We start from the raw sequence: 22,788 nt of genomic DNA, 5'->3' as shown, positions 1-22,788 counted from the left end.
AACATAGTGATTCGGTATCTTTATACATTATGAAATGTTCACCACAATAAGACCAGTTACCATGTGTCACTATAAAAAGTTGTTACAATATTATTGACTATATTCCCTGTTGTATTATTACATTCCCTTGACTTATTTATCTTATAGCTGGAAGTTTGTACCTCTTAGTCTCCCTTAGCTATATTACCTGTCCCCTCCACCCCTCTCCCCTTTGGCAACCACCAGCTTATTCTCTATATCTACGAGTCTGTTTCTGTTTTGTTTTGTTTTGTTTTTGGATTCTACATGTAAGTGAGATATTACAATATGTGTCTTTCTCTGTCTAACTTATCTCACTTAGCATAATAGCCTCCAGGCCATCCAAGTTGCCACAAAGAGCAAGATTTCATTCTTTTTACGGCTGACTAATATTCCATTGTATACACATACCACATCTTCTTTATCCATTCATCTCTGGATGAACACTTAAGTTCCTTCCATATCTTGACTGTTGCAAATAGTGCAGCAACGAACATAGAGGTACATACATCTTTTCTAATTAATGTGGTTTTTTTTCCTTCAGATAAATACCTAGAAGTGGAATTGCTGGATCATATGGTAGTTCTATTTTTAGCTCCATACAGTTTTCCATAGTGGCTGCACCAGTTTACGTTCCTACCAACAGTGCACAAAGGTTCCCTTTTCTCCGTGTACTCATTAACATTTGTTATTTGTGATCTTTTTTGGTGATAGCCATTCTGACAAGTGTGAGGTGGTATCTCATGGTGGTTTTGATTTGAATTTCCCTGATGATTAATGATGTTGAGCATCTTTTCATGTGTCTGTTGGCCATCAGTATGTCTTCTTTGGAAAAATGCCTGTTCAGGTCCCCTGCCCATATTTTAATTGGATTGTTTTCTTGATATTGAGTTGTATGCATTTTTAATATATTTTGGATGTTAACTTCTTGCCAGACATATCATTATATCTTCTTCCATTTAGTAGGTTGCCTTTTTGTTTTGTTGATGGTTTTCTTCACTGTGCAAGTTTTGTAGTTTGAATTGGTCCCATTTGTTTGTTTTTGCTTTTGTTACCCTTGCCTTAGGAGACATATCCAAAAAACATATTGCTAAGACTGATGTCAAAGAGGTTACTGCCTATGTTTTCTTTTAGAAGTTTTATGGCTTCAAGTCATATTTAAGTCTTTAATCAATTTTGAGTTTATTTTTGTGTATGGTGTAAGAGAGTGGTCCAGTTTCATTCTTCTCCATGTAGCTGTCCAGTTTTCCCAACATCATTTATTGAAGAGACGTTTCTCCATCATATATTCTTGCGTCCCTTGTTGTAGATTCATTGACCATATGTGTTTATTTCTGGGGTCTCTATTCTGTTCCACTGATCTATGTGTCTATTTTTGTGACAGTACCATACTGTTTTAATTACTATAGTTTTGTAGTATACCTTCAAGTCTGAGAGTGTGATATCTCCAGCTTTGTTCTTCTTCCTCAAGATTGCTTTGGCTGTTTGAGGTCTTTTGTGGTTCCATACAAATTTTAAGATTATTTTTTCTAGTTCTGTGGAAAATGCCATTGGTATTTTCATGTGGTTTGCATTGAATCTATAGATTGCTTTGGGTAGTAGAACATTTCAATGATATTGATTCTTCTAATCCATGAGCACCAAATGTCTCTCCATTTGTTTGTGTAACCTTCAATTTCTTTCCTCAATGCCTTACAGTTTTCTGAGTACAGGTCTTTTACCTCCTGAGGTAAGTTTATTCTTTCTGATGCAAATGTAAATGGGATTGTTTTCTTCATTTCTCTTTCTGATAGCTCATTATTAGTGAATAGAGATGCAACAGGTTTCTATATATTAATTTTGTATCCTGCAACTTTAGTGAATTCTTTTATTAGTTCTAGCAATTTTTGGAAGTCTTTGGGCTTTCCTGTATATAGTATCATGTCATTTGCAAATAGTGACAGTTTTACTTCTTCCTTTCCAATCTGAATGCCTTTTATTTCTTTTTCTTGACTAATTGCTGCGGCCAGGACTCTATGTGTTCCCTGAGAGTAAATGTGTATATTTTTTGTCTCTGAATTCCCCAAACCTAATAGCACACCCTACAACATAATATTACACAAATGATTATTGAATAAATAGGTGAGTGAATGGGTTGATTTTCAGCCATTTGTGGGGGTTTTCTTGGTTTTGTTTTTATTTTACTTGGCTTTTATTTAATGTAAGAGTCACACATACAGGTCTTCTTGTTCTTTAAAACAACAACTCTGCCATGCTGCCGTGTAGAACTAATCTCCATGTCCTACTCGTGAAACCAGTTCTGTCTACCGTAAGCTATTTTTAAAGCTCTCACAAAGAACCAAGTCTGTTTCTGGACTACTACCCCATATCCACTGAAATCAAGCTTGAGTATTTAGGGTGCTGTTGACAAATATAACACTTGGAAAGCTAAATTTAGCATAGAACACAGGGTGGAATGGCTCTTATCCCTGGACTCACCTCCAGGGTCCCACCCCTTTTAAAAATAGCCCATGACAACATGTATCAGGTACAAAAGAATGCTCCAGTTTAAAGTACAGGCTCCAGTTGGATCCTGGATTATAGTTGCATATGAAAAGTCTTTCAGAAATGTATCTAATTACAAGCTATCAGTCTGAGAAAAGAACAGGGCAGAAAGGCTATGTTTAAAGAAACGAAATACCTAAAGAATTAATATTGCTACTGAAATGAATAGAGCAATGATATAACATGGAAATGAAGAAGGAAGAGTAGATGACTTTATTCTAGTGGACGTTCCAGAAAGGAAACGGTCTCCGTAGTGTTGCTGTTTGTCATTCTCCGTAAGCTCTTGTCGCTTGCGTCTGATAAAGGCTGCATGCTCCTTGCAAACATGGTCTGCATAATCTTTACCACTGCATTTTCCATAGCACTCCTCAGCAGTGCTCTGGGACACCCCCAGCCCCTACACTATCTTCACCAACGTGAGCCCTTCAGCCTTTGAGGCACTGTCAACACCACTTATCCACCTGCACAAAGCATCACAGAGGAGCAGAGGCTACACCTCTCCCATCCCAGCACCCTGCAACCCCCTTCTGTAGAGAAGATGTGGGCTTTACCATTTGGGGGAAGCTCCAGGCCTTGGGTCAGCCCGTGTAATACAGTTATGCCTGCAAATCAGGTCTATGATGAGAGGAAAACATCTTTATTAAATTATAAGGGCATCCAATCTCCCCTCTACTCTTTACTGCAAGCCTTGCTAAGAAAGGTCAAGGGTATTCTGCTGGGTCCCCCCCTTTGTGGAAATCTCAATGAAAGGGGCACCCCAGGGGCCAGATTACTCTGAGAGATCCTGCTCAGGCTTTAGAGGGACTTAGAGAGAGGCAGGGGGTGGTCAGGGGGCAGCTTTGGGGAGTGAATGAGAGTGAGAGAGAGGGACATGGGAAAAGAGGGTGCTTACGAAGTCCAGCTCTGACTAAAGAGGTGCTGCCTCGTGAGCCCTAATCCTTGACATCAGGTCTTTTCTCCTGCCGTCTCTATGCTGTTTGACTGCAACACCACATAGCAATGGATCCCACGATCCCTGGGCTACCGCTGGCACTGAGAGGATGGTGGCTACTGATGCGCACACCCCCCTCCCCCGGAGCCTCTGTGCCTAACTCTCCTGGGCACTTGCTCCGCCCGCTTTGCTGGTCCAGGCAGCGCCCTCCCGACTCTCCGTCCTCCCTCTAGCCTCTGGTCACATTTTTTATTGTAAGTCACATAGACGTGGCACAGGATCCTGTCAGCCAACTGCACTGGCCCATCCCAGCTTCCTAGCAGGGGAAAAACAAGAATTGGAAAAAATATATGAGAATTGTGTTTTATCTATGTTATAAGAAAACAGTGACCTTATTAATTTTTTTAAAAACTTTCCATTGAAGTATAGTTGATTTACAATGATTCAGGTGTACAGCAAATTGACTCCGTTTTATATATATATATTATTTTTCAGATTCTTTTCCATTATAGGTTATTACAAGATATTGAACATAGTTCCCTATACTATAGTAGGTCCTTGTTGTTTATCTATTTTATATATAGTAGTGTGTATCTATTAATCCCAAATTCGCAATTTATCCCTCCCTCCCCCGCTTTCCCTTTTGGTAACCATAAGTTTATTTTCTATGTGTGTGAGTCTATTTCTGTTTTGTAAATAAGTTCATCTTTATCATTTTTTTAGATTCTACATATAAGTGATATCATATTTGTCTTTCTCTGTCTGACTTACTTCACTTAGTATGGTAATCTCTAGATCCATCTATGTTGCTGCAAATGGCATTATTTCCTTCTTTTTTATGGCTGAGTGATATTCCATGATAGATAGATAGATAGATAAATAGGCAGATAGATAGATAGACAGATAGATAGATGATAGATAGATCACATCTTCTTTATCCATTCATCTGTCGATGGACGTTTAGGTTGTTTCCATGTCTTGGCTATTGTAAATAGTGTTGCTATGAACATAGGGGTGCATGTATCTTTTCGAATTAGAGTTTTCATCTTTTCTGGATATATGCCCAGGAGTGGGATTGCTGGATCATATGGTAACTCTATTTTTAGGCTTTATTAATTTTTAGACAATAAAATAAAGCCCTGAACTACAGTGTAGCAAGTAGCTAGTAAGTTACTAATAAAGAACTGTTACCATCCATTAAAAAAAAAATTGTGGCATCTCTCATCTTCAGCAAGGGATGCGCATTTTGGGATCAGTTCTCAACAACTGGAAGAAACTCACAGGCCACCTGGGGCCCCAGATGATGCCTTTGGAAATCACTGGTGTGTCCTACTATGGAGCCTCCCACCCGGGGACACTTGTGCACAGCCCGGTCATTTGCAGTGTCCAGCTGGGCCTCCCTCACACAGCCTCGGGACTGACACAGCCCTCAGAATACACATCCATTCACCACTGGCCACAGCAACTAAGGAAGTGGACGGGATGAAAGCAAGAAGACACACTACAGAGCAGGAAAGAGAAGCCCTGCCTATTTCAGGCTGTGTCTGCCCTTGTCGTGCGGAGAGTTGTTTGGAAGATATACAGATGTGCCTGTCTCTAGAGTTTACATCTATACAATCACAAGGGGGTGGCTGAGCTCTTTGGCATATTAGTGGTCACGTGATGCTGGCCATATCAAGTAACCATTATCACATCAGAGCCCACAGGAGTTAAAAATACACCACCACCCGAGCCCCAACTGGATGACAATTGAGTAATAACAATAGAAATAGCTCACACTCCATAAGACCATCTTTCCCCTTCCTGGAGAACTTTTCTGAGATCATCGGCATTGCAATGAAGAGACAGCCAGAGCCAGTTACAGGGAAACTTCAGATCTTTCAGAAGATGGGAAAAGAGCCTCAGGCAAGAGCTGGGTGGCCGGTGCTCGAGTACCATGCTGCCTTGGTCACGGGAGACCTGGACCGTCTTAAGCTCCTCATGGACCAGTTCTTCCAGGACGCCAACGTGGTGATTGAGATCAAGAAGGATGAGATGGAGTGGCAGGTGAAATCCCCGGCCACGTTTGGCCCGTCAGGTACCTTTCCTCCTTTAAAGCCCGGTTATTTATTTTTTTAAGGAGCTACTAACACACCTCTGTGTGTAGACTGCTCACACGGGTGCTGCATTTAACATACTCGAGCAAAAGACATCTAGAAGCCAAACTTTGCGTGCATGATTTTTAAGAAGTAGTTTTTGTTTTGTTTTGTTTTTTGCAATACGCGGGCCTCTCACTGCTGTGGCCTCTCCCGTTGCGGAGCACAGGCTCCAGACGCTCAGGCTCAGCAGCCGTGGCTCACGGGCCCAGCCGCTCCGCGGCATGTGGGATCTTCCCGGACCGGGGCACGAACCCGCGTCCCCTGCATCGGCAGGTGGACTCTCAACCACTGCGCCACCAGGGAAGCCCTAAGATGTAGCTTTTAGGTGAGAGATGAGAGAGATGAAACTGGAAAGGCCAAGCTGTTGGTGAGAAGGGCCCTTTCCACGCCGGAGGTGCCTCTTGTCTTTAAAAAGAGCTTTGGTTTGAATGCTGATCTGCCAGAGCCTGGATCCAGCAGCCAGGGAGGCAGAGATAAAGTACAGCCTCTCCTTTGAGTGCGCCCGGAGCGGGCCCCTGGCGAGCAGCCATGGGCTAGTTTCCTCTGTGAATCCGTGAGCACCACGGCTCCAGCGGGGAAGCTGGGACACAGCCAGCGTCGTGGAGGAACAGTTCTCGGGAGACGCTCCTCCTGGAACCCAGGGGAGCCTGGGAAGGGGAAGGAGGGGGAGAAACCAGAGGTCCTTAAGTTGTATATGTCTGCATTCTTGTCGCCTGGACACTGTCGCTATGTGCCGGGCAGGCAAACATACCCCCAGGTAGAGAGAAGTCCCCTCACCCCATCTGGGATGAACAGACCTTCTGGCCATCAGGCTGCAGTGTGACCCCCTTGGCTGGCACTCTGCCTCGGGCACCCTTCCTCCCGGGCATCCCGATGCCACATGTTTACCGAAAGGGTTCATGTGTTGGAACCTGTGAGGATTTCAGACTCTGTGGTCAGTGGGCCAATGGCCAGTGCCCCGTGGCCCTGACTCGTGATCTCTGGCAGGCCAAGAATGAGGAAGGGCGGTTGCCAGAGCACTGATCCCGTCTGTGTACACCTCACACAGGGAGAAGGCAATAAACCCAAACCCTGCCAAAGGGCTAAGCAGCTCAGAGCCACCAGCGAGGCGGCAGAGCTGCGGGGAAGGCACGCACAGGTCTAGTCTGGGCCAAACCCCCCCCTGCCAAAGGCATCCCGGAGCCCTTTTGGGTCTCCTCTCCCTCACCTGTCCCAGATGGGGCCCACATCTTCCTCCAGAGGGCTGTGTGACCATTCAACCAAGAACGCCAACTGCTTGAATGTTCGATTCATGTTTTTTTTATCACATGCCTCGCAGCCCTGGACACACACACACTCAGATGTTGCATTGATAGATATTACTGTCAGTTCACGGTCTGAACCAAAGCCTCCTTCCTGTTCTCCCCCTCAATCTTTCCACCCCTAAGTTTGCTGTTTTTCTATGGCACAGCTGTACGACAGGAGATTAGAGCATTGTGGCAGTGAGGGGACCTGAGATATTACCGAGCAAAAGGGCAGCCCTGGGAGTTAGTGCTGGCCTGAGGCCTCAGTGCAGGCTGGGAAGAGAGGATGGACACTTCTGGACTCTGTGCTCTTTCAGCTCAGCCACCTGAATTCTCCCAGCTGGTCCAGTAGCAGAAATGACCAAACCCAGGCTGAGAACAGTGGCCCCGACACTGCCCTCGCTCATACGAGGACTTCCTGGAGGCCAATTCAGCTCCTCCTGAAGGGAGGCATGGGGAAGGGGACACACAGGTTCATAGTGGCTGGCTCCTGGGTACCACACCCACGATGGAATGCTGGCCCCGTCAAGCTCGCGGTGCCAGGAAAGCATTAGCATGGAGGAGGGGATGTTCAGAGGGAGGTATCACATGGGGAGAAGCCTGCTCCTGTGCTCTTCCTGGTGGCAGAACCTGGACCAAGGGTGCGATTTACAGGAAGCTGATCGATGATTCAGGTTTACTGAATGAGAGCGCTGCCTTTGAACGGGACTCTCTGGAAGGCCTGATAGAAGCTCATCACCATCTCCAGGGACCTGGAGAAGGGGGCTGGCCCTAAGCTATGGCTGCACTAAATGCCCAGCCAAGGCCCCTTCCCATCAGTCCAGGGGAAGACTTGGGAACCTTGGGTGGGTGAACAGAGCTGCTGATGGTGGGAATTTAGCATGCCCTGGAAAATGGAGTACCCCCTTCCTTGACCCGCAGTAAGTAAACTTCCTATCTCAGGAAAATGAGTGGAATCAACAACCAGGAGCTGCTCCTACAAGAATGTAGGTCACTGTTACGGTCATATCCTTCATGCCCCTCAAATCAGACCCAGTCTTCACTGGGCAGGGCAGCTCAAACCCATGCAGGCCCACGTCCGCAGGGCCTCCAGCCACCATCACCCACCACCAGGACGACAGGCCCCCTCTTCCCCCACCAAGCGTGCACAACCTCCAGGCTGGGCCTTGGGGACGCGGGGCGGGCTGGAACCATGCGCTGCATGGAGGTACGTAATTACGAGTGGTCTTTCAAACTGCTCAGCATGGGTCCCGGGAAGGAGGTGGCCTGTGAAAAGGGTCTCCTCCACAGCTCATTACAGCCACAGTATCGATTCTTCCATCATTATCAGAAGGCATCCCTGCCATGTGAAATCCTGTCCCTTGAAGTGTATTCACCAGGGACAGCTCTCCCCCATTTCCAGGAGTGCCCATAGCTGCTAACAACCTTCCACAGGCCTTTTGAAAGCCCAAAGTTTTCAGAGAAGTGAAATGTATAGTTCCTGCTCCATTCATCCCTCAAGAAAGAGCAACCCTACACACACACACACACACACACACACACACACACACACACACACACACACAAAACCCTAAAGAGCGCAAAGGAACAAACCAGAATTGTGCTCAATGCAGACCACCACATCAAAGGGTGCTTCTGAAACCCGGCCACTTCCAAGACAACTAAACTTTCCGAGTCCTTTTCTCGAGCAACCTTGGTGATGGGGGTCAGTTTGTTTTGTCTGTTGTCTTCTCCTCTTAATGATAAAGGGGTATATTTGGGGCTCGAAAAGAGAGGGCTTGGATTCCAGAAAAATCCACAGCTCACTTTCCTCCCTCAAGCTGCCCCTAATTCAGAGTCTGGAAAATGTGAGTTCCTCACGTAAATTCTCCCACTGTCCACCCTGCTTGTTCAGCTTTAAACTCCTCAAATCTTACCCAAGTTACCCTCATATTTCGCAAAACCCTCGTGCTTCTCAATAACCGCCCACCCCAATCTCTCCTTTGTATTTCTTCTCTCCCTGCTTCTCCGTCTCTGTCTTTCCAGTGTGTCTCTGCCCTGTGTGCTGTTACTCTCTTTCTCCCCTCTTCCTACACTTCTTTCCCTTACTACCTCTCTGCCCCTCTCTGTCAGGGCCCTTTCACCTCTACCCCCAGGTCTCCCTCCATCCCTCATCCCTGATCCAGTTGCACCTCACTGGGTCTCTCTATCCCGAACCCTGAGCATCTCTGTGTATCTCCCTACGTGCCCACCTGGTACCTACTTCTAAGAGATGGTTTCACCCTATTTCAGTCTTAATGGACACCGCTCCCCACCAGCGTCCCCCGACTCACCTGACCTCTCCCCACCTCCCCTCCACCCCCAGGCCTCTGGACCCTGGAGTACAAGCGCGAGCTCACCACGCCCCTGTGCATCGCCGCGGCCCGGGGCCACACGGCCTGCGTGCGCCACCTGCTCAGCCGCGGCGCGGACCCCGACGCCAGCCCCGGCGGCCGCGGCGCCCTGCACGAGGCCTGCCTGGGAGGCCACACGGCCTGCGCCCAGCTGCTGCTGCAGCATCGCGCCGACCCCGACCTGCTCAGCGCCGACGGCCTGGCGCCCCTGCACCTCTGCCGCACGGCCGCCTCGCTGGGGTAAGGAGCCGGGTGGCCCGGGCCACCCACCCGACCCTCGACCCCCGACCCCTGACCCCGCCCCGGACGCCCTCAGCGCCCCGACCCCACTCAGACCCCGGACCAGGCCTGCGTCACCGCTCCAGGCCCCGCCCCCAAGTCCACCCCCGCAGGCCCCGCCCCCAGACCCTCGGCCTCGGCCCCGCCCGCCGCCTGACCCCGCCCGGACCGGGACCCAGACCCGGGAGCTCTCGGCCACGTCCGTCAGAGCCCCTTGGAGGCCACCGGGCCCCCCGCCCGGGCCTCGGCCCCAGCCCGGGCCCCGCGCCGGCTTAATTAGCGCTTGATTGCGAGCGCGGGGGGGGCAGGCGCCACACGGAGGTAATGAGCCGGTGATCACCGGCCCGCAGACGCCGGCGCTGGAGAATGCTAAAAGGCCACTGGCGGGGTTGGAGGCTGAAAAATTAGGGTTTTTAATGATAATTTTATGCAGAATAATTGTCACAGTGTGACATAAATGGTTAGCTCCTCAGGCGGGGCTTCGGCGTCCCACAAGCCAGCCGAGCTGCGCCCGCATTTTCGGGGCCCACCCCCTCCCAGGTGCCGGGGTTCTGGAAGTTCTGATGGTGCCGGGTCCAGCCTCGCGGCTGTCCTTGCGGAGGGTCTGTCCCCTCGGGGTCCAGTAGGTCCTGGGAGAGACGGCGGGGGCCCACCGCGTCATTGCATAGGATTTCTGTTCCGGGGGCCCAGCTTGCGTTGTGTCATCTTGACATTTCTTTTAGTCCCTGTTCTTGGGATTAAAATTTCTTGACCTCTGTCTCTGTGATGACGATTAAATAAAATCACCATGTCAAGCGCAGGCAGGCAGGACTACTGGGCTCTCAGGGACCAAGGCGGAGGGGCACCCCTACCAATGTCACGTGGAGCAGGGACTCAGAAAGGCACGTGGACGACCAGGAGTCTTGAAGGAAAGTGACTGAAAACAATATATTTTTCAAAAGCAGCTTTACTGCGTTGTAATTGCATCTAGTAAACTGCGCATGCTTAAAGTATACAATCTGATAAATTTGGACACAGGCATGCACTCATGAAACCATCCCTATAATTAAGATAGTGAACCCAGCCATCACCAGCAAAAGGTTCCCTTGTCCCATTGTAATCTCTCCCTCCTGCTCCTCCAATTTCCCACTGATCTGCTTTTGGTCACTATAGTTTAGTCTGAATTTACTAGAATTTTATGTGAATGGAATGTAGTCTCTTTTGTCTGGCTTCTTTCATGCAGCAATATTACTTTAAGATTTGCTTTGAAGCATATATTATATTTTTTATTTTCATTTTATATTGGAGCGTAGTCGATTAACTGTGTTGTGTTACTTTCAGGGGTACAGCAAAGTGATTCAGTTCAACATATACATGTATCTATTCTTTCTTCAAATTCTTTTCCCATTTAGGTTATTACAGAATATTGAGCAGAGTTCCCTGTGCTATGCAGTAGGTCCTTGTTGTTTATCTATTTTAAATAGAACAGTGTGTACATGTCAATCCCAATACTTTGAGAGATGTCATACTGTTGTGTGTATCCGTAATTCACTCCTCTTCATTGCTGAGTGATATTCCAGGGTAGAGGATAACACAATGTATCTATCCACTCATATGTTGAAAGACACTTGACTGTTTCAGGCTTGGGGCTGTTACAAATAAAGTCGCTATGAACATTTGTGTACCAGCCTTTTTCTGGGTATATGCTTTCGTTTCTCCTGGATAAATACCTAGGCAGAGCTGTGTCACATGATATGACTAAAAGATAATCTTTTAGGAAATGACCTTCCAAATTGGATCTACCATTTTACATTCCCACCAGCAATATATGAATGTTCTAGATGCTTCCCATCCTCTCCAATACTTGGTATGGTCACTCTTTAGCTGTAGACATTCTTTAGGTACTTAGGAATATTCCATTGTAGTTTTGATTTGCATCCCCCTGATGACAAGTGATGTTGGGCATCTTCTCATGTACTTATTTGCCATCCATTTATCTTCTTTGGTGAAGTGCCTGTTCAAATCTTGTGCCCTTTGAAAATATTGGGTTGTTTGTTTTCTTCTTAAATTTTGAGGTTTCTTTATATATTCTGGATACAAGTCCCTTGTCAGGCATGCGATTTATAAATATTATCTCCCAGTTTCTGGGTTATATTTTCTTTCCTTAAAAGTGTCTTTTGGAGAACAGAAGTTCTTGCTTTTGGTGGCATCCAGCTGATCATTTTTTTTCTTTTAGGGATTGTGTTGGGTTATTTTATCTTTAAAAAAAAAAAAATCTTTGCCCAACCATGGCCACAAACATTTCCTCCTATGTTTTCCTCTAAAATTTTTAAAATAATTTTATATGTTACATTTAAGTCTGTGGCCCATTTTGAGTTAATATCTGAATATGGTGTGAGGTATGGATTGAAGCTTTTTTTTCTCTGCATGTGGATATCCATCTGTCAAAAAGCCTTTCCTTTCTCCATGGATTTGCCTTTGCACTTCTGTTGAAAATCAACTGACTACATATGTCTGGGTTTATTTCTGGCTCTCTTGTCAAGTACACACACAGGGCAAGGCCTGACCGATTCAATGGTAAAGATCCACAGAGCCACTCGTAGATTCGGACTTTTGACGCTTACATAAACAGTGAAAAGAGTAATAGCCAGAAGTACCAATTCTGCACGGTCCTTGTCCCACACACCACAAAGGACAACACCCAAACGAAAGGGGCCAGACAATGGCAATGTGAGTTGCAGGAGACCCCGATACAGAACACCCGAATCTAGACCTCAGGTGAACGGTTCTACAGTCTGCAGCTCTACTCTGAGGGGGGCAAGGCAGGAAGTCCCAAACCTCATCAGAACCCAGGACGTGATGAGAAACGTCTCAGGACGGCCTCCCAGGGGCCATAGGGAGGTGAGTGGACGATGGTCTTGTAGCAACTCCTTACAAGACTTTCATTCTGGAGGATCACAAGGCGCTCTGCCACGACTTAGGTCAGCAGTGGTTCAAACTTTTGTTTGCATGGCCTGTGTGGATACATGCAAGTCGCTGGGGCTCCATGGCAGAGCTGTGGTTCTGTGTCTCTACTCCATTACATTGCTCTATTGGTCCTTCTTGACACCAGTACCCCATTGTATTGAATATTGTAACTCTGTAAGAAATCTTCAAGTCAGGTAGTATAAGTTCTCCAGCATCATTCTTCATTTTCGAAGTTGATTTGGCTGTTCTAGCCTCTTCGCATTTCCACATAAATTTTAAAATCAGTTTGTCAATTTCTACAAAAAAAACTGCTGGGTTTTGACTGAGGTTAATGTGAATCTATAGATCAGTTTGGGGAGACTTGACTTAAAAATATTGAATCTTTCAACCCATGAACCTGGTAAATCTTTCTTTCAGCTTTGTTTTATAGTTTTTAGTGTGCAGGGCTTAAACATATTTTGTCAGATATATCCCTAAGTATTTCATATTTTTGATGCTTTTGAAAGTGATTTTTCTTTTAACATTTTTTTTTTTTTTTTGCGGTACACGGGCCTCTCACTGTTGTGGCCTCTCCCGTTGCGGAGCACAGGCTCCGGACGCGCAGGCCCAGCGGCCATGGCTCACAGGCCCAGCCGCTCCGCGGCATGTGGGATCTTCCCGGACAGGGGCACGAACTCGCGTCCCCTGCATCGGCAGGCAGACTCTCAACCACTGCGCCACCAGGGAAGCCCTGAAAGTGATATTTTTATTCAAATCTCTGTTGTGATAGCTACTACATAAATTGATAAGAAGTTATTTTTGTATGTTAATTTGAAACCTGCAACCTTGCTAAGCTTACTAACTGTTCTAGTAGCCTATCATAGATTCCATAAGATTTCTATGTAGACAATCATGTCATCTGCAAATAAAAAGAGTTTTACTTCTTTTCCAATCTGGATGCCTTGTAGTACTTTTTCTTGCTTTATTGCACTAGATAAAACCCCCAGTGCAACGTTGAATAGAAGTAACGAGAGCAGACAACTTTCCTTATTTGTAATCTTAGAGGAATTAAATCTTTCACCATTAAGTATGATATTAGATGTAGATGACATTTTTCGGATTGAAAGAGTGCCTTTCTATCCCTACTCTGCTGAGAGTTTCTACTATGAATGGATATTGAATTTTCTAAATGCTTTTTCTGCATATATTGAGTTGATCATATGGTGTATTTTTTAGTCTGTTAATATAATTATTTACACTGATTGATTTTCAAATGTTAAACCAAACTTGCATTCTTCAGACCACAGTTTATAAATTGCTAGGTTTGATTTGCTGAAGTTTTTTCAATCTGCATCTATATTCATGAAAGGTATTGATCTGTAGTTTTTTCTTGTAATGTTTTTGTCTGGTTTTGATATCTGAGTAATGCTGGCCTCAAAAATGAGTTGAGAAGTGTCCCCTTCTTGTCTATTTTCTGGAAGAGCTTGTGTAAAATTGTTATTATTTCTTCCTTAAATGTTTGGTAGAATTCATCCGTGAAGCTATCTTGGCCTGAAGTTTTCTTTATGAGAAGGTTTTTGGCTATGAATTCAATTTCTTTAATGGCTATAGTGCTATTCAGGATATTTCTCTCTTTTTGAGTGAGCTTTGATAGCTTATATCTTTCAAGACATTTATCTCTTTCAATTGTTAAATTTATTGTCATAAAGTTGTTCCCTATTATCCATTTAATAGCTGCAGAATCTGTAGAATCATCACTCTCATTCATGATACTGGAATTTGTGACTTTTATTCTTTTTTCCCTGTTCAGTCTTGTTTTGGGTTTTACTGATTTTCTTTCTTGTTTTACTGTTTTATTTTTCATTGATTCTTGATAGGATCTTTATTGTCCTCCTTTCTTTACTTACATTGAGTTTTATTTGTTCTTGTTCTTCTATTTCTTAAGATGGAAGCTGATGTCTTTGATGATTTTTATTTTCTAATATAGGCTTTCAGTGTTATACATGTACCCTCTATGTACTACTTTAGCTGAATCCCACAAGTTTTAATATGTTAAAATTTCACTTTCAATCAGTTTTAAATATTTTCTAATTTCCCTTTAAATTTTTTCCTTTTGATTTTTTTTTTCTTTGAAACATTGGTTGTATAAAAACGTGTTATTTAGTTTCCAAATATTTGGGTATTTTCCAGATATCTTTCTATTATTTATTTCTAATTTAATTCCATTATAGTGAGAGAACTTACTTTGTATCACTTTACTCCTTTGAAATTTATTGAGTCTAGTTTTATGATCCAAAATATATTCTATCTTGGTAAAATTTCCATGTGCACCAGAAAAGAATACATATTCTGCAGTTGTTGGGTGGTGTGTTGTATAAATGTCAATTAAGTCAAGTTGCTTAATAACGTTGTGTAAAACTCCTATATCCTTACTGATTTTCTGCCTACTTGTTTTACAGGTTATTGAAAGAGGAGTGTTGAAATCCTTAACTATAATCATGGATTTGTCTATTTCTCTTTGCAGTTCTATCAGTTTTGTTTCAAATATTTTGAAGCTCTATTATTAGTTACATAGATGTTTAGCATTGTTATTGCCTCTTGAAGAACTGACATCATTATTAAAAGATATTCTTTATCTCTGGTAATATTCTTTGCTCTAAAGTCTCCTTTGTCTGATATTAAAATATCCAGTCTGACATTAATATAGATTTCCTTTGATTAGTGTTAGCATAGTATACCCTTTTCCATCTGCATTAGTTATCTGTGGCTGTGTAACAAATTACCACAAACTTAGAGACTTACTACAACACCCATTTATTGTCTCATGGTTTCTGTGGGTAGAGTTTGGGTGTGGCTTCACTGGGTCCTCTACTGCAGAGTCTCTCATATGACTGCCATCAAGGTGTCAACAAGGGCTAGGGTCTCACCTGAAGGGTCAACTGGGGAAGAATCTGCTATAAAATTCATATAGTTATAGGCAGAATTCAGTTCTTTGGGACTGTTGGACTGAAGGTCTCAGTTCCTTGCTGACTATTGATTGAAGGCCATGCTCAGTTTGTGTCTTTATTTTTAAAGTGGATTTCTTGTAGGCAGGTTATAATTGAGTCTTTTTTAATCCAATCTGGTAGTATTTGCCTTTTAGTTGGGTGTTTAGATCATTTACATTTAATGGGATTTTGATATGATTATGTTCAAATCCTGTTATTTCTTTCTATTCATCTCATCCATTCTTTGTTCCCTTTTCTTCTTTTTCTACTTTCTTCTATACTGAGTATTTTTCATGATTCCACTTATCTTCCTTTTTGACTTATTATATATAACTTTTGGCTCTGTTATTTTAGTAGTTGCTTTAGGGTTTATAGTATACATCTTTACCACAGTCTGCCCTCAAGTTGTATTACACTACTTCATGTATAATATAAAAACCAGGGCTTCCCTGGTGGTGCAGTGGTTGAGAATCCGCCTGCCGATGCAGGGGACACAGATTCGTGCCCCAGTCTGGGAAGATCCCACATGCCGCAGAACGGCTAAGCCCATGAGCCATGGCTGCTGAGCCTGCACGTCCGGAGCCTGTGCCTCCAGAGCCTGTGCTCTGCAATGGGAGAGGACACAACAGTGAGAGGCCACAAAAACAAAAAAACAAAAAAAAACCACCCATATGACACTATACTTCCATTTCTCTCCTCCTGACCTTTGCACTATTGGTATCATAGATTTTACTTCTGTATATAAGTCCCACAATGCATTGTTATTATTTTTGTTCAAAGTCAATTATCTTTTAAATATATTGAAATAATAAGAAAAAAAGTTTTTATGTTTACCCATGTAGTTCCTATTTCCAGTTCCCTTCATTCCTTTGTATAGACTGAAGATTCCATCTGGGATCATCTTCCTTCTGCTTGGAGGACTTTCTTTAATATTTCTTATAGTGAAGGTCTGCTGGGGATGAGTCCTTTTGGAGTTTGTATGTTTGAAAAAGTCTTTATTTCATCTGAGTGTTTGAAAGGTACTTTTGTTGGGTAGAGAATTCTAGGTTGACAGGTTCTTTTTTTCTTTCAGTGTTTTACACTCATGGCTCCACTGTCATCTAACTTGAATTTTTATTTATTTCTTTTTTTTATAAATTTATTTATTTTTATTTTTGGCTGTGTTGGGTCTTCGTTTCTGTGCGAGGGCTTTCTCCAGTTGCGGCAAGCGGGGGCCACTCTTCATCGCGGTGCGCGGGCCTCTCACTGTCATGGCCTCTCCCGTTGCGGAGCACAGGCTCCAGACGTGCAGGCTCAGTAGTTGTGGCTCACGGACTTAGTTGCTCCGTGGCATGTGGGACCTTCCCAGACCAGGGCTCGAACCCATGTCCCCTGCATTGGCAGGCAGATTCTTAAGCACTGCGCCACCAGGGAAGCCCTAACTTGAAATTTTAATCTTTAAATCTTCTATCTATCTGATCTTTGTTCTTTTGTATATAGTGTCCTTTTTTTCTGGCTTTAATATCTTCTCCGTTTCACTGGTTTTAAGCAATTTGATCATGATATGCTTTGATGTAGTTTTCTTCATGTTTCCTGTCCTTGAGATTTACTGATTTCTTGGACCTGTGGGTTTATACTTTTCGTCAAATTTGAAAAATTGTTGGCAATTATCCCTTCACATATTTTCTATATGATCCCCTCCTCTGCTTCAGGGACTCCAACTACATATATGTTACACCACTTGAAGTTGTTCCACAGTTCACTAATGCTCTGTTATATTTTTTTTGCATTTTTTTCTTGTGTAATTGATTTACCTTTTGTTCTGAAATCCCTGATCTGCCGTTAATCCCATCCAGTGTATTTTTCATCTCAGACATTACAATTTTCAACTTTAGAAGCCCAATCTTAGGTCTTTTAAAATATCTTTCATGTCTTTACTTAACATGTTCAATCTTTCCTCTAGCTTCTCAGATATATGGAATACAGTTCTAATAACTATTTTAATGTTTCTGTCTATCAATTCTATCATCTGGGTATGAATAACATTTTCTTTATTTTAACTTTGTTCATTTTGTAAATTTCAGATTCACATAAGGCATAGTTGTGAGAGATAAGATACGTAGATATAAGATTCAAAGTAGAAATGCTTATGAATATATTTCTCAATGATTTTTTTAAAGCTCTAAGTAGATAACTATTCTGCATGGATACTAAATAAAGATTAACTTCTACCTCATTTTAACTTACAATTTCTATCCTTGAGTCATTTGGTAGATGATTTGCTGGTGTACAAAGTTGCCATCTGGTGACAAAATTATAGAAACCCCATCTATTTTTGAAAAGCACAGCTCTAAGTTCATCCAGTAATGATTCCTTCCCTACAAGCATTCAATCGCAAGTTGTTGAACTCTACAAGGTGCTGGGGCTGCGCTGTGTTATACACAGTCTATTCCCGCAAGATGCTTTTGGTTTCAAAGGAAAGGAAGGTAATTTACAGCAGGTGCTAGACACTGAGCCAAGCATATGTAGAATCCACTATGTGCACGGAAGTTGAGAGTGTGGGCTGGTAAATCTCTACTGGAAATTTTCTAGGAGAGAAAGAGGCACCAGCTCTATTCAAGGACATAAGCCAATCAAATCAAAGCAAATGTCTTTCTATATACTAAGAAAACAGGCAAAATTATTAGGCAGTTTTACATTGATTGCACTCAGTTTTCATCATATTTTTATACCCTACAATTTTATATGTTACAAGTACATAGTTTGCTACATCTGAGGTCTGGGTTGAATCTCAATTCCAACACTTACTAGCTGTGCAAGCTTGGGTAAGTTATTTCATTTTTCTGTGTCTCACTGTAATATTTGAGCCTACTATGTAGGGTGGTTATTATGAGAATTAAATTAGCTAATGTAGGAAAAATGTTTAGAAGAGCACCTTGCATATAGTTAAGAATTACGTAGGTGCTGACTGCAGTTCCTGAGGCCTCTTGTATAATCCTTGTGTCTATCTTACAAGAATTGAAAAACCATTTCACTGTTTTTAATTAATATGGGGTTTGTGGTTTCTTTTATCTCCATATTTGTTGGTCATCTATCATTTATTCCCAGTAATATCTCTAGTCAAGAACATACTCCCAATTATAACATATTCCTATGGAAAATATAACCCATTTGATGATATTGCATGTCTAGGAACACACCATGCTTCCCACCCCCCCAAGAATACATGTCTGTATTTACTTTTCTGTTGTTCAAAATTAACTTCTCTAAATGCAGCATGGTATCCTGGATTGGATCCTGGAACAGAACGTGAACATTAGTGGGAAAAGTGGTGAAAGTCAAACAAAGTCAGTTAATAGTTTTGGACTGATGTTAATTTCTTAATGTGGGCAAAGGTACCATAATAATATAAGATGTGAACTTCAGAGGGAGCTGGATGAAGAGCATTTGGGAACTCTGCACTATCTTTGCAACTCTTCTGTAAATCTAAAATAATTTTAAAATAGAAGGAGTTTTAAAAACCAAGTTTTCTTCATACCTTGGGCTCCAAACTTCCACCTTACAGTATTAGAAAAATACTGCTCTTTACTAAGAAATGAGGATGTATCACCTACTCAGAACACAAAATATTGTGAATCCTGACAACAGCCCTTAAGACAAACCAACAAGCTTACATTTGGAGCTGAGGCACGTGCAGACCGTTCAAGCTACTCCGCTTATACACTGTGTGATAGAAACTCATTTCCTGGCTTCAGCTGGTTTTTCAGAAATCATTCAGATCTAGCCCATTGTTTAATAAAGAAAGACTTTTAAAATGTCTTTATATTAACATGGGGCTTTTAAAATCTCTTCTTTTGTCTTTCTCTTCCTCTTTGTTCCTTTTCTTCTCATTCCTCTTCTGTCTCCTTACGTCTCTCTACATGACTCTTTCTCCCCGGTGACTTCATTTGACAGTCTTGACTTCGTTCAATCCACGCTATTGGGGGAAAGTTTAAGATATGCGACGAACACACCAGAAGTTCAGGCAGAACTATGCAACAGCTGACTTAGAATATCAATGATTTGATGGAAGATGCTGGCGGGTCCCCTTGAACACCTCTACAATAACATAGCCAACTACCTTGAAGGATAAAAGTTAACAGATGTCAGAGAGGGCCTGAGGTTTAGACTACGGCTTTTCAGCTCTGAAGAGTCCCCCTAAAGTTAGACTCCGAGGAGGTCTGGCTTCCAGTAGTATAAACATTATCACTTTGACAGGAAAGAGCTGCCTTCTCCAGAACCTTTTTATACATAGTCGATTTTAGGTCATCCTTAATTTTTTTGCCTTACAGTAGAGAGGGGGTCGTTGACCTACATACAGAGCCACTTCATTTTCTTACTCTTGATGACAATGGTCTCCACACCTAGGGACCCAGTTCTGCTGCCTCCCCTTTTAGTCAGCAATTCTCCATGGGTGCAGGACTTTAAAACCTTTGAGTCTCTGAGTTCCTGGGATTTAAAAAAAAATTATCTGTGCTTCCTTCCAACCAGCAAGCTTCAGAATTCAGAATTCAACACACAAAAAGGGATATCGGAGCTTTAATCTAGGAGCCTTTTGAAGAGATTTTCCCAAAAAGAAAAGTTCCAGTAAAGTTACTCTCTTCACGTTAGTAGCCTGCATGCCAGCCTCGCCCTATTTATCATCAGACTCCTCTCCTTGACCTTTTTAAAATTCTGAGATAATTAAAACGAGAAAAGAATGAACAGAGTCCTGATTCTTTTTCTCATCTAAAGCTGTCTTGATTTAAACAAAAGTGAGGAGGGTTTGCTTCCTTCACAAACGTATTAGTTAAAAAGCATGCAAGTTTACTTCTTGGTCCCAGTTGTGTCAATTCAACTAAATAAAAATTCATTCGTAAGCCAGAATTGGACTTGTGGAAGCAGCTAATTATCTTGGGAGGAAAAAATTGTTGAAGAAAATCATTGGACAATTCTTTTCTAACTCAGACCTGGCAGGTTGAAATCTGGGCAGAGAGAAAGGAAGGATGACTCTTCCTGAGGAAAGAAAGGCACTCTCTGGTCAGGATTTGAACAGGGACAACTATTCTGAGTCCTCGCCCCAACCCCAAAAGCCTTTGCCTAATAACAGGAGGTTTGCTTGCATGAGGTTCCAGCTCATGAGCATCGATGTACATTCCACTAAACGGTCCACTCTCCACATCCCAGATGAGTGACGGATCGTTGTTCAAGTGGAGGGGAGAAAACATGGTCTGCTTCAACAGGACTTTGAGGCATCTCAAGGAATATTAAAGAACAAGGTGTCAGTTAGGGGCTACTCCCACTGGATGATTTGATATTTGTAGAAGAACTTCACTTTTTCTTTTTTCCTTTTCTGCCATGCGGCACGTGGGATCTTAGTTCCCTGACCAGGGATCGAACTCGCGTCCCTGCAGTGGAAGCACGGAGTCTTAACCACTGGACCACCAGGGAAGTCCAGAACTTCACATTCTGAGCACTTGCAAGTGTCTTACATGCTATGATCCTCCCCACAGGCCTGCAAGGCATGGTTATCCCCAGTTTACAGGTTAGAAACCTGAGGCTCACCAACAGCCCATGTTTTGCCGTTAAGTGGCACAGTGTAAACCGTCAGAGCCAGGTTTGAAAGCCAAGCGCCGTAAGGGAGACGGATGTTGAGAGGTAGCTTCTCCCTCGTTAACCTAATTTTTTCAAAAACTGCCGATAGTCAGAAAGTAGCTCTGCTCATCTCTAATCACGACCTTTCGAACATGTTCTATCGTAGGTTTAGCCTCCTTCCTTGCCACTTCTGGCATCTCAGGCAGATTCCTCAGTTTTCTGGTCACTTGCCAAGTTCTATTTGAATACAGACAACTCGCTGTCAGGAATTAAAAGAGGTAATCCAGGCCAAATCAAACCTTCACCCTCTGGGCAAAATCCTTGATCAGACACCTCAGGAAAGATATACAAATGGCCAATAAGCAAACGGAAAGGTGCTCAACATCACTCGTCATCAGGGAAATGCAAATTAAAACCATGAGGAAATATGCTTTACGTTACACCCGTGAGGGTGGCTAAAGTCAAAAAGACAGACAACACCAAACACTGGCAGGAATGTGGAGCAACGGAAACGTCACACACTGCCGTTAGGAGTGTATAATGATGTAATCACCTTGGAAAACTGTTCAGCAGTTTCTTTTAAAGTTGAATATACACCTACCAGCAATTCCACTTCTAGCTATTTATCCAAAAGAAATGAGAACGTATGTCCACAAGAAGACTTACATTAAAATGTTCATAGCAGCTTTATTCATAATAGCCAAAAAACGGAAATACCCAAATGCCCATCAGAATCAAAAGGAGAATGAATTTTTTCATTATGGTGAGTCCATACAATTAAATATGACTCAGAAATAAACCAGAATGAGTTACTCACGCATGCAACAATGTGGATGAGCGTCAAAGACATTCTGTGGAGCTAAAGAAGCCAGACACAAAAAGGTAGAAAATTCTAGAAAAGGCAAAACATGGTGAGAGAACTCAGAACCATGGTTGCCTGTGGGGGTGATGACTGGCTGGTAGCAAACACAAAGGAAATTCTTGGAGAGATGAAAATATGCTACGTCTTGACTGGGATGTTGGTTACAAACTTGTATTCCTTTGCCGATTTCTGCACCTGTGCGTTTCTCTGTATGCAAATTTACCTGACTTAAAAAATATATGCATATAAAACTGTTCGCTCATACAAGTCCCAGCTCCCCCCCACCTCACCCTCATCCCTGCCTAAAAAGAGAGTAGAGTCTTTATTTCACTTTTCCTCCTTCTCTTCACCTCACTCTGATGCCTCTGGGTCTCCCTCTTCATCCAGCGTGCTGGGGCCAGGGGAGGAGAGAAAGGCTGCCCATTTCTTGTTGAGGAGGGGACACTGGTGAAGCTTCCAGAAAGTCAGATACTCCTTCAAGGGCAAGTGAAGCAAACAGTGGAGCTATAACTTCTCTAAGTTTGCTCCCTAAATCAGTCCTCAGTCCCCCAAAAGGCAGAATTTCACTCGCTGTCCAGGGAGAATTTGCCAAAAATACCCGCTGCGGCCACAACCATCCAACACTTCCGAAGCAAATTAAACGGCAGCTGTTGTTCCAGGGGAAAACGCAAGGATGGAAATGGCCGGCAGGTTCCCTCTCCATCTCCCCGCTACCCTTAAGCATTTGTCCGTTCACATCAGCCCTTTCAATTGTAAACCTTTATGCTTGATCGTCTCACAGCTTAGCATCCCGGGAGATGCTAAGGGAGGGAGAAGAAAATACAGAGCAGAAAGGGGCGGGTGGCAGGTCCCCCAAG

The 22,788-nt window shown here is 43.3% G+C and overlaps 1 protein-coding gene across 1 annotated transcript in view; it reads left to right on the top strand.

The window, feature by feature from the left end:
- Window positions 1–22,788, top strand: part of ASB18 (ankyrin repeat and SOCS box containing 18) — a gene marked incomplete at both ends in the record, with an annotated part of 62,156 nt that overhangs the window by 16,904 nt on the left and 22,464 nt on the right. The window contains 2 exons of the mRNA XM_082841401.1: window positions 5,451–5,570; window positions 9,259–9,526. Of these exons, the coding sequence (XP_082697527.1) occupies window positions 5,451–5,570; window positions 9,259–9,526 (388 nt within the window). The remainder of the gene's footprint in view (window positions 1–5,450; window positions 5,571–9,258; window positions 9,527–22,788) is intronic.

Source organism: Leucopleurus acutus (genome assembly GCF_964270905.1).
Source record: "Leucopleurus acutus genome assembly, chromosome: 6".
In the NCBI taxonomy this organism is placed as follows: Eukaryota; Metazoa; Chordata; class Mammalia; order Artiodactyla; family Delphinidae; genus Leucopleurus; species Leucopleurus acutus.
The sequence above is the reverse complement of the archived record's forward strand: the minus strand, read 5'-3'. Positions and strand labels throughout refer to the sequence as shown.